A 12,722-nucleotide genomic window follows, 5' to 3' on the forward strand; every position below is an offset into this window, starting at 1 on the left:
GTGATATTACTTGGTGTCCTTGTCAGTAATAGCATTGACAGTCTTTCTTTTTTTCTTTTTCTTTCTTTCTTTTTTTTTTTTTTTTGCAATCCCAGGGAAGTTACAGAAGTAAAAATTCCATTAGGACTCATGGAGCAGAAAACCACAGGCACTTGCTATATGAGTGCTGGGCCTCCTGGGGCGTGTGGTATAAATACCAGCCCTTGGATCTCATACGGTAAGTTCTGACCTGCTTATGACCACAAATGCCATCCATAGTCCAAGATCCAATGGTAAGAGAGCAACAGCGGGTAGAAGTAGCCATTTGTATAAGAAAAAAGGTAGCTGAGATTCCCAGATGTTGAATTGACCCAGTTGACCTCAGCTAAAGAGAGATGATTCATCATGGCAGAAGGGATGCTTCTTTTCCCATTGTCTACCTTCTTACTGAAGGGGCTCTTGTGTGGAGGACAGTGTTTGTTTGCTAATGAAGGGCTATGAGCAGAACTAATGCAGTCCCATAGTGCAGAAATATGTACTCCTTTTGGGGTCTCATATCATTCTCCATCAGGGGCAAGGGGATCAGAATTTCCTACTTCATGCTTTCAGCACTATTTCCTTAATTGACAAGATAGTGCAATACCAAAGATGGATCCTAGAAGGCCCTGATATAACAGTAATCTTTTAATCTTATCTCTGTTGTCCACAGAGGAATAGTTGCATTCATGTGTGTTCTGTCTAGACCTGTGATTTCACTGAGAAAAGGAAATTCTGGTGTGGAAACTCCACTCAGTGATATAGATCTTAGACAGTCTCCCAGGAGCACTGAGAAATTAACTGATTTATCCCTGATGGCATAGATAGTATGTTTTCTCACCACAGTTGCCTTTCAGAATACTACTATGCAATCCACAGGCTTTGGAAGCCCACGGTAAACTGGTCATTTTATTCACAGAAGGCTGTCAATTCAGTTTTATGGCTGTCCTGGTCTGCATGTAAGCAAGTTTAGATTCTTAAGACTGGGCAAGATACTCATAACTCTCTAAAACTGTAAATGGTAAAGTAGGTGCTAATCTTTATTACTGGAGAGAGTTTCCTTTCCTGGGAGTTCCCTATGCCAATGAAACCACAGACACATTCTCTGTTATTTTATCTGGAAACTAATTCCTAGCCTTAAGTACCAACTAGCCCAATTTTCAGGATTTCTTATGGAAAGAGCCAAGGATCGTTTCTTAAAGCTGCTGAATTAGTTCTGAGTTTACTGTGGAAGTAAAAGTGAACCAGGTAGGGAATGCAGCTCCATTTGCATTTTCATTTCCCTGGGGAGTCACTGATAGTACCCGGGTGCTTGTTACTATTGAAACTGTTGACTCATGGTGATCAAAAGGGATTGATGTGTTCTAAGCCTCTTCTTTGTGCAAGTGGGAAATGAGTCTTCTGAGGATCTATATAGATGGGAAATGTTTGCTAAGATGAAATCCCTCCTCTTTGAATCAATATCCTTTGCATCAGACAAATCCATGCAGTTTCAGGTCAACTCGACATGGGTATTATAAAGCAGGATTTAAGAGAGCAGAGGCACTAATACTAAATCCTCCCCAGCCTTTGTCCTGGTAGGATGACATTATACTGAGTGATGTTAGAGAAAACTGCCAAAGGCAGAAAAATATGGGTCCACAATCATGGTTTCAATTTGGATTTTTAAAGTCCGCCAACAAGTGTGTATCAAGTGTGTGCACAGCAGTGAAATATGAGGAAGAAAAAAAATCAAGGAAATGGTCCTAGCCTTCAATACATATATAGAATCTCAGCTAGAAGGGACCTTGGAGGTCAGCATGATGCCAAAAAAGGAAAATGTTCTGGCTCTGAAAGTCAGAGGACATGGGTTCTAATCTCTCTCTCTCTCTCTCTCTCTCTCTCTCTCTCTCTCTCTCTCTCTCTCTCTCTCTCTCTCTCTCTCTCGCTCTCTCTCTCACACACACACACACACACACACACACACACACACACACACACACACACACACACACAAAAAACCCTCATGTTGGGGATGCCATCAAGGGAATGGCTTAAAGCACAAATTGGACCAAGTAGGCCACCAGGGCCCCCTCCAGCTCTAAATCTACTATCCTAAGACAATGCATAATATCAGTGCAAAAAAAAAAAACTAAGGAAATCAGGCAGCTTTACTGGGGACTATGTTGTGAAAGGTCCTACAGAGACGAATGATTGTCCATATCAGAGAGGAAGAAGAATGAGTAGGTGGCGTGGTATATAATGATAGAAGACTAGAGGTAGAGGCTAGAAGACCTGGTTCAAATCCCACCTCAGATACTTACTACCTTTGTGATCCTGAGCAATCCACTTCATCTCTGTTTGCTTTAGTTTCCTCCTTCAATGACCTCAAAAGTCCCTTCTCATTCTAAATCAGGGACCCTGTGAATTTGAATAGGGAAAGATATAACAGTGTATTTTTTCCATTGCAGCTCAGCAAACTTTGTCTCATATTGCTGAACACTCAGACAGCAAAACACTAAAAATGTGAATAATTAGGAGTCATCATAAACATTGATAATGCTTTTAAAGTAGCAAATCTCAAAATGGTCCAGAGTGTTGGGGATCAGATGTCATATCATTAATGGGTGTCATTGAGTCAGGTGCCAACCCTCTAATGCCTTGACTCCACCTTCAGAAATGAGTCAGTGGGCAGAGCAGGGGGAGAGAAGAGACAGTGAGAGAATTTGGAACCAAAAATAACACAAGATTGAATTTTTTTAATTTTTTTATAAATTTATTTATTTTTAGTTTTCAACATTTACTTCCACAAGATTTTGAGTTCCAAATTTTCACCCCATCTTGCCCCTCCCCCCACCCCAAGATGGCATGCATTCTAAATATCCCTTCCCCTAGTCTGCCCTCTCTTCTATCTCTCCCCCCCGCTTCTCTTATCCCCTTCCCCTTCTATTTTCCTGTAGGGCAGGATAGATTTCTGTACCCCATTTCCTGTATTTCTTATTCCCAGTTGCATGTGAAAACATTTTTTTAAACATGTGTTTTTTAAACTTTGGGTTCCAAATTTTCTCTCTCCCTCCCCACCCACCCTCATTGAAAAGGCAAGCAACTCAATATAGATTATACATGTGCAGTTATGCAAAACACTTCCATAGTAGACATGTTGTGAACTACTAACTGTATTTCCCTTAATCCTATCCTCCCCCCCATTTATTCTAGTCTTTCTTTTGACCCTGTCCCTGCTCAGAATTATTTGCTTCTGATTACCCCCTTTCCCAATCTGCCCTCCTCTCTATCATCCCCCTGCTTTCTTGTCCCCTTGAGTCTAAATCAGTAATGTACATAGCCCTCAGTAAGCTGCCTGAGAACCATGAGGACTGTTTCACATATATTATCACATTTAATGCCTTTGTGATCTTGGCAAGTCACTTTCCTACCCTCAGCCTCAGTTTCCTCATCTGTAAAATGAGGGGGTCATCCTACATGACCCCTGAGGTCCCTCCAAGCCCTCAAGTTTTACAGAATCCCACAATTCTGCTTTTTTAAACAGTTCTGCAGGAAACTGACCCATGAGCCTCACATTGCAGGTGGTTGTGTTTTACACAGGCGGTATTTTGGCGAGAAGATCGGTCTCTACTTTGCCTGGTTGGGCTGGTACACAGGAATGCTCTTCCCAGCTGCCTTCATTGGACTCTTTGTCTTTTTGTATGGAGTTACCACTCTGGACCACTGCCAAGTCAGGTAAGAAGGGAGAGCTGGGAGCAGCCCATCAGCTTTTCTCTTTCATGTTTAGAGATTGGGTATTTGTGGCTTTCTTCCTCTAATGCCCCATAATGCCCTGGGGGGTCACACTGTGTTAAACACAAGTCCATCTTCCTAGAGCTCCAGGTCCAGCAGCTTGGTTCTACCCTCTAGAAAGTCTTCAAGCTTGGCCCCAGTAATTGAAGACATCTGGTCCCTCAAGACTAGACTAGCCAAAAGCAGAGCCATTCATCCCCAGGCTGGCCACAGGCTGTTTTTCAGTTCCAGAAGTTATCCAAGAACATTAACGCTATCACAAAAGAATTATAATCAATGTCCATGAAGGACATTGTCTCCCAGGTAAAACAGCAGATCCTGGAAATATTTGTAGCTTTAACAACTCACAAAATAATTACCCAGTGTGTTTAAAATAGAGAGGTTTGACTTTTCTATGAGGCAGCAATTAAATCCTTTCATAATAAAAATGAGATAATATTTATAAAATGCTTTGCAAACCTTAAGGTGTTACATAAATGTTAGTTATCATCATCATTATCATTTTATTATTATTTTTTTCTTATTATTATTACGCCGCCCATTTTTACAAAAAGACTTTTACTCCTATTCCAAAGAGAAATAACTCTTTCCAAACGAGAGGAGTTTGGGGGTTTGAAGGGAATTTAACTCTTTCCTGTCATCAGGAAAGAGTTAAAAAATAATTCCAGAAATCCAGTTCAATGCAACAAACACTTATTAAGCCCCTACTCTGTGCAAGGTGTTATACCAGGTTCAAGAGATATAAAGACAAAAGCGATATAGTCCCCAAGCTCAACTTTTGGTGTCAGCCTTAAAAAATGAATATGCCTTGGAAAAGCGAGAATCATTTGTTCACCAACAGGTCTCCAGTCTTTACTTTCTCCAATCCATTATCACCCAGCTGCTGAAATTATTGTCCTGACTCTGTTGCTAGGGCGGGGCACTGCCTACCCAAGGACCTTCAGGGAAAAACACAAATCCAGCTTTTTAAATTCAGTTTTATTTTTAGTCCTGGATTCTCTCCTTCCCTTCACCCACCCATTAAGAAGGCAAGAAAAACACACACTGTTACAAATGCACAGAGTCATGCAAAACAAATTCCCACATTAGCCATGTTGAAAAAAGAAGAAAATAAAAAATGAGAAGGAAGGAAGGAAGGAGAGAAAGAAAGAGGGAAGGGAGAGAGGAACACAGAGAGGGAGGGGAGCTTCTATCTGTTTTCTAAATCCTTCACTTCTCTACCCAGAGGGAGACAGGAATCCTTTGGAATTGTGGAAGGTCATTGCATTGATCAGTTCCCGAGTCTTTCAAATCAGCTTGACATTTAAACAACAAAAACAGTAACAACGGCTAACATTTTCATTGCACTTTAAGGTTTGGCAAAGCACTCTACACATGTTCTTTTATTTGGTTTGTAAAACAATCCTGTGAGTCCGGTGCTATTATTGTCTCCATTTTATAGACACAGAAACTGAGGCTGAGATGAAGGGGCTTGCCCAGAGTCACGCAGCTCGTCCGTGTGTTGGGTACAAGTGACTCTCTAGTCTTCCTGACTCCAGCTTCCAATGTTCCATCCATGTCACCACTTGGTTGCCTCTCAGACCTTCTCCGTCTGGATCCAGTTAACCCTTCCAAGGCTATTGCACATTATTCCCCTGTAGACACTCCACCGGCCTGGTGGCACAAATCAGCTGCTGGCAGTGGGCCACTCTCCACATCCAGTCTCCATGCCTTTGCATAGACTATCTGTTACTCAAACTGGAATGCACTCCCTCCTCATCTCCGCCTCCTAGAATTAGTTTAAGCCTCAGTTAGTAAACCACCTCCCATGAGAAGTCTTTCCTGATTCCTCTAGTTATTAAGTGCTCTCTCCCTCTTCAGATTGTACTGTGTATGTGATATATAAAGGAAGCTGGTGGCACCACAGTGCCTAGAGCTCTGGGCCTGGAGCTGGTAAGACCTGAGTTCAAATACGGCCCCAGACCCTTCCTGGCTGTGTGACCCTGGACAAGTCACTTAACCTCTGTCTGCCTCTATTTCCTCAGCTGTAAAATGGGGATGGTAGCAGTACCCACCTCGAAGAGTTGTTGTAAGGATCAAATGTGATAATATTGGCAAAGCATTTAACATAGTGTCTGGCACATAGCAGGCCCTTTCTAAATGTTTATTTCAGGTTATTCATATATGTGTGTACATATGTATCTATACCCATATATATGAAATTTAAGTGAGGCATAGCTGCACAATAAGCATGTAGTAGATGTATATACACACATATACGTGTGCATGTATGCCTTGTGTGAATGTACACATATGTCTCTATACATGTGTGTATGTGATATTCATAGACACACAGCCCTCTCAGAGTTGGAAACTGGACTCAAATCTTTCTGGCTTTCAGACCAGCTCTCTAGCCACATATGTATGCATTACTCACATGTGTATATATTTAAATACACATATACATACATGTATGAGCATGTATAAACATACACGTATAATAATTGGCTATAACATCGCGCACATACATGTGCCTATACTCATACACACGCATGTCCACATACACATATAGATGTACATATACATATGAAAGGAGGCAGGTGACATAGTGAAAAGAGGCTAAGACAAAGCATCCCCTGCCCACAGCACTCCTAAATGCTGCCAGAAAATATTAAACTAACTCAGAGCACACTAGAACACAGGTGACGTTACTACGTGGCTTTCTAAGCCAGCTCACAGTCGGCAGGGTCCTCCTGTGCGGTTTGGTGCCTCCTTCTTGTTCCTCTCTGTGTGTGACCCCAGCAAGCCTGGAAGCCAGGAAGGCCTGAGTTCCAGTCCCACGTGTGACACAGAGTGGCTATGTGGGCCTAAGCAAATCCCCAACCTTTCAGTCCTCTGTACAGCTCTAAGATTTTAAGTAGCAGGGAAGATGCAAACCTCCAGGGGGAGAGGGAGTTTCCTCATCCAGGAGTTCCCTTTACAATAGATAGATAGATAGATAGATAGATAGATAGATAGATAGATAGATAGATAGATAGATAGATAGATAGATAGATAGATAGAGTAGATATAGATAGATAGATAGATAGACAGACAGACAGACAGACAGACAGACAGATAAAACATACACACACACATACATATATATAGATATATAGATATATAGACATATCTATATATCTATATATCTATATATGTAGATATATATAGATATATATACAGGTCCAGTCTCAACCCTAGACAGAGCTACACTGGGTATCCCAAAAGTCTGAGTGCATTCGGAAGCTGCAGTGGTTTCAAACCTCACTCAGACTTTTGGGACTTGGCATGCTGAAAATCTAACTGAGTAATAAATTTGCTCTATTTGTTCATCTCTCCTTCTGCACTTTTTTTTATTTTCTTCTCTGATTTTTAAGAAAATGTTTTATTGAGGTGCATTGGTATAGAGAGTTTCCTCAACCTGAGATTCCCTATACCGATGCAAGCATAGACTCAGTCCCTACTCCTGCATGCATACCAAAGGTCTGGATCAGCAAAACCTTGTGTATGTCTGCTTATCCCCTATACAATGACCTGCAGCCTCGAGGCCACATGTGGCCCTCTAGGTCTTCAAGTACCACCCTTTTACTGAATCCAAACTTCACAGAACAAATCCCCTTAATAGAAGGGTTCTTCTACATCCTTGAGTGCGGCTTTTTGACTGAGTCCAAGATTTACAAAACAAATCCTTTTATTTTATTCTGTGCCCTATTAGAATGTAAGCTCTGTGAGGTCGACCGTTTTTTCCTTTTTTTTTTTTTTTTTGCATCTCCAAAGCCTAGAGTAGTGGCGCCTTGAGTACATCCTGTGCTTTAAAAATACTCCCAGGAGGATTAGATGAATAAGATAGCACCTTTTATTTATTTATTTATTCATTCATTCATTTGCTTGCTTATTTATTTATTTAAGCCAAAATCCAAAATCCAAATTGTTTTTCTTCAGTCATCATTAATTGAAAATGGATTCTACTGCTAATCAAATGCGGAGACACACAGAGAAAGGGAAGGAGGAGAGAGAGAGGAGAGAGAGAGAGAGAGAGAGAGAGAGAGAGAGAGAGAGAGAGAGAGAGAGAATTGTTTCAACCGTGCAGAGTTTTTATGATCAAATTTGGGTAATTTTGTGCGTAACTCTAAGTATATTGGTTCATATATTTTTCTGATGTTAGCTTATTAATATGTAAAACTGAGCAGACACAATCATAAATAAGGTGGTTTATGACATTATTAAAATGTGCAGGCATCACAATTTTTAGTCTCTGCTCAGCAGAAAAGGTTGCAAAGCTTGTGAAAGCAGAAATTGAATCGACCAGATAGTGTTTATCAATAGAATATCCTGGACAAATTGGAACAAAACTACACTTGTATGAGAAACTAGCAGCCCTTGTCTGTTTTCTTTTCCAGTAAAGAAGTCTGCCAAGCTACCGATATCATCATGTGTCCTGTGTGTGATAAATATTGTCCTTTCATGAGGCTGTCAGACAGCTGTGTTTATGCCAAGGTAAATCCCAATTTTGCATGTTTTCTCTAGGTTATGTTTTCTTCATGTGGCTGAGCTATACTTTCCTCTCAAGCAAAGTGGAAGGGCTTAACTACTCTATAGTGTTTTCCTCTATTTGTCTGCTTGCCTGGGGAAGGAAGGAAGGAAGGAAGGAAGGAAGGAAGGAAGGAAGGAGAAGAAGGAAGGAAGGAAGGAAGGAAGGAAGGAAGGAAGGAAGGAAGGAAGGAAGGAAGGAAGGAAGGAAGGAAGGAAGGAAGGAAGGAAGGAAGGAAGGAAGGAAGGAAGGAAGGAAGGAAGGAAGGAAGGAAGGAAGGAAAGGAGGGAAGGAGGGAGAATAGAAAGAGAAAGGGCAAGCTCATAAAATCATAGATTTAGAGCAAGAAGGGTCCTCAGAGCCCACCCCTCATTTAACAGATGAGAAATAAGGCCCACTGTGTATATATGTATGTATTATATATGATAAATACATATTTGTTATGTGTATATCTATTATATCTAATGTAAATATAACATATAATAGGTATATATTACATGTGATAAAGATGAGTTATATAGAGATATAAAATCTCATTTGACTCTCACAGCAGCACTACCATCCCTATTTTACAGATGAGGAAACTGAGGCTAAGCCATTAAATGTCTCCAGCGGGATTTGAACTTGAGTCTCCCTGACCCTAGGTCCAGCACTATATGCCACCTAGCTGCCTTTGAGAGTAAATCTGAGCACTCAGGGTGCTCGGAATAGAACAAAAGAAAGCATGCTCACTTTGGCAAATGTACAGAGAGGTGAAATGTATAAAGAAAACTCGATTCCACAGAGGAAGGGGAGCATACCAGTGGGAGCCCAGAACATTTCAGGTGGATGAGGACAGGAAAGTTCTGTCGACACCATGAGTGAGTTGAAGGGGCAGATTCTGAGCTGTAAGGAGTTGGTTTTGAATCTGCTCTTGCTCAGAAATCTCAGGTCAGTCCCTTCTGCTGTTGCTTTTACATTAAAAGATAAAGTCTCTGGGAAGGTCTGAGTGATGTTCTCTAAGAGAATATCTGTGATAAAAGTTTTAAGAGGAAATGTCTTGGAAATGACAGAACAAACCCTGTTTTCTCCAAAGGACTGTGTTGATTTGTTGTTTCTGAATGCCTATCAAGGTGAGAACTAGATAGGTGTTTGTCTTTATCTGGTCTTGAATGTGGGCTTAGTAGAATGAAAAAAAAAAACCCATCATAAGAACGGTAGATTGAAATGGCAAGATGGTGAGGTGGAGAGAGCACTGCCTCTGGAGTCAGGGGTCTGGGTTCCCATCCCACCTCAGATGCTGATGACCTTTGTGACCTTGGTAAGTCCCTTCACCTTTCTGTACCTCAGCCTCCTCATCGGTAAAATAATCAGCTTGGAATAGATAACATCTGAGGTCCCTTCCACTTCTGAGACTTTGATACTGTGACCCTCTTTGTGAGTCACTTCCACTCTCTGGGCCTCCGTTTCCCCATATGTAAAATGAAGAAGCTGGATTAAATGACCTTTGAGGCCCTTCTAGTTCTATGATCCTAAAAATGGTCATTGAAAAGACTGGAGTGGTTCCTTTAAAGACCGTGTCTAATTGAAACCAATCACTGATTCAGTCTACCAGTCAACATTGTATGTTTTTGTGTCCAACTCTTCAGGACCCCCTCTGGGGTATTCCTGGCAAAGATCCTAGGGTGGTTTGCCATTTCCTTTTCCAGCTCATTTTACAGGTGAGGAAACCAAGGCAAACAAGGTAAAGTGACTCGGCCAGGGCCACCCACCTAGTAGATGTCTGAGGCTGGATTTGAACTCAGGTCTTCCTGACTTCAGGCCTATTGCTCTGTGCACTATGGCACCCCCTAGCTGCCCACCATAAGTGCAGACTGATTTCTGCCACTTCTAGTCAACATCCCCAGGTGATGTTGTGGCTGCCCTGCTGAACTCCGGACGGGGAAAGCCTGGGCTCCAATCCACAGCAAATCTCGAGTCTTCTCTTCACTCCCTCTGTCACCTGAGGAAGTAACCTCTCCTCTCTGGGCCTCGGTTTCCTCACCTGTGAACTGACGGGGCATCCCATACTTCAGCGCACTCCTGTGATGCTCAGACATGGTGATTTCTGTAAACTGCTTTGCCAGCATTGACGCTCTCTCAGAGCACCTCCTGCATACAGAAGAGAACACTACACGTGTTCTGACCATGACGGCCTCTGAGGAGCCACAGCAGCCATAAACCGTGATCCTAATTTCAGTTAGCCCCTCTCGGCCTCAGTGTTCCCAGCTGTAAAATGGTGACCATAATAACTCTAACACCTCACTGGGGTTATCGTGAGGATTAAATGGGATGATCTATATGCTGCTTGAAGGTTCTGATGCATATTATACAGAGGTATGAGTCCCACAAAAGAGCTGTGTGACCTTGGACAAGTCTTAGCACCCCAAGGCAACTCTCTAAGACTCACTGTAAATTATAAATGTATTACAAATAATTAATTAGTTAATTTAAATAAATAAATAAATCACAAAGGAGCTCCCAATCTGCACCAGGGAAAGGAGTTTCCACCCTGGGGATTCCCTACAAAGTGGGAAATCTGACGAAGTCTTAGTGCCCAAAACAACAAAAGCATACAGAAGGCAGGCCAAAATCATAAAATCAGACTTTTCTTATCGAAAGCAGACTTTTTGCATCTGTATCTCCAGTGCTTAGTGCTTGGAACACGGTAAGTGCCTAATAGATGCATTTTCATTCCTGCATCTTGTATGCACTCTCACAGTGTCTACTGCAGATGAGTACACAGACCTCAGTGCTGTCTCTCTCTTCCCATGGTCAATAAGCTGTTCTCCCTTTGCTCAGAGAAAAAGGCACCAACGTGTGGAAGAAGCTAAAATCAATCGCACCTTCACAGAGCAGGAAACGACCTCTTTGCAGAAGGCTTATTCTCACAGGGGTAATAATGTATGTTTTATATAGAAGCATTAAAAAAAAAAAGCACCACCCTCCTCTGCCAAGAAGCATCATTCATTCCAGCTTGGCATCGGCACTGCTGTGATTTACACAGGATAGAAACCCTCGGCTTGGCAGAGATCTCACTTCTCCTCAAGCCCTTGCCGCTACAGAAGTGATCCAAGTGGTAGAGAAATCCCCAGCTGTCTCTCTGTTATGTGGAAAGGATAAATATAGCTGTTATTCAGCGGGATTAATATGGGTCAAAATGATGGTTTCTGTGGCTTAGCTAGCTCAGCCCCACTTTGGGAAACAGCCACGGCTTTCTTAATGTGAAGAAAGTATGAAGTCGGGGATCTTTAGGAAACAAAGCCTCCTCTGTTTACACGGAACATATTTAAGTTACCAAGCATATGTTCAGAGCCTCCTATGCACCAGGCATGGTGCGAAGCCCTGGTAATACAAAGAAAAGACAAAACAAAAAACAAAATCCCCACTTCCAGACCTAAGAAGCTCCAGGGAGACGGCCTTCAAACAATGAGGGACAATAAGATACGTAAGGGAGAAAGAGGAGATAATCAACTGAGGGAAGGCACTTATATTAAAGGAGTATTTGAAAATATTCTTTGTGTGAATGACTGAAATACTCATTTAATGCTTACTGTGTGCCAAGCACTCAAGATATAGATATATATAGATATATATATTATATAATATATATATATATATTATATATAATAATATATATATATATATATATATAATATATTATACATAGAAATAGATATTTATATCCATGACATAGAATAGGTAGCTTTTCTTTTCCAAGGCAATCAGGGCTAAGTGACTTGCCCTGGGTCACACAGCTAATAAGTGTCAAGCTTCTGTGGCCAGATTCGAACTCAGGTCTTCCTGACTCCAGGGCTGGTGCTCTATCCACTGTACCATCCAGCTACTCCCACCATGGATATTTATAACCACTACAATCCCTGCCCTCAAAGAACTTACATTATAATAGGAGTAAGGAAGGTCTTGCAGTAGCTAGGTGGTGCAGTGGATAGAGCGCCAAGCTTGGAATCAGGAAGACTTGAGTTCAAATCTGGCCTTGTCACTTAACCCTGTTTGCCTCAATTTCCTCATCTGTAAAATGAGCTGGAGAAGGAAATGGCCAACCACGCCAGGATCTTTGCCAAGAAAACCCCAAGTGAGGTCACAAAGAGTCGGACACAACTTAAAAATGACTGATTAACAAAAAAAGTTCTTACTATGAACAAGTTGGTCTTGTTGCTGTTTTTATCACAGACCTGTGATTTTATTGAGAGAAGGGACTCCTTCTACGCAGTGCAGCTGCTCTGCCCTTGAGAGGGAGTTATGTAGGACTCTGGGAGTTTAGTGTAAATCCAGAGTGAAATGGCCATTCTGTGTCAGAAACAGGATGGGCACGAAAATGCCAATGACGAGATATTTGTGAGAC

The 12,722-nt window shown here is 41.7% G+C and overlaps 1 protein-coding gene across 3 annotated transcripts in view; it reads left to right on the top strand.

The window, feature by feature from the left end:
- ANO4 (anoctamin 4) overlaps positions 1-12,722 on the top strand; it is a 415,292-nt gene that overhangs the window by 340,402 nt on the left and 62,168 nt on the right. For all 3 annotated transcript variants that reach the window (XM_020982322.2, XM_020982323.2, XM_078146765.1), the window contains 3 exons: positions 96-217; positions 3,598-3,732; positions 8,208-8,304. In XM_020982322.2, the coding sequence (XP_020837981.1) occupies positions 96-217; positions 3,598-3,732; positions 8,208-8,304 (354 nt within the window). The remainder of the gene's footprint in view (positions 1-95; positions 218-3,597; positions 3,733-8,207; positions 8,305-12,722) is intronic.

Source organism: Phascolarctos cinereus, unplaced genomic scaffold, assembly GCF_003287225.1.
Source record: "Phascolarctos cinereus isolate Bilbo 61053 unplaced genomic scaffold, phaCin_HiC Scaffold_1;HRSCAF=81, whole genome shotgun sequence".
Classification (NCBI taxonomy): domain Eukaryota; kingdom Metazoa; phylum Chordata; class Mammalia; order Diprotodontia; family Phascolarctidae; genus Phascolarctos; species Phascolarctos cinereus.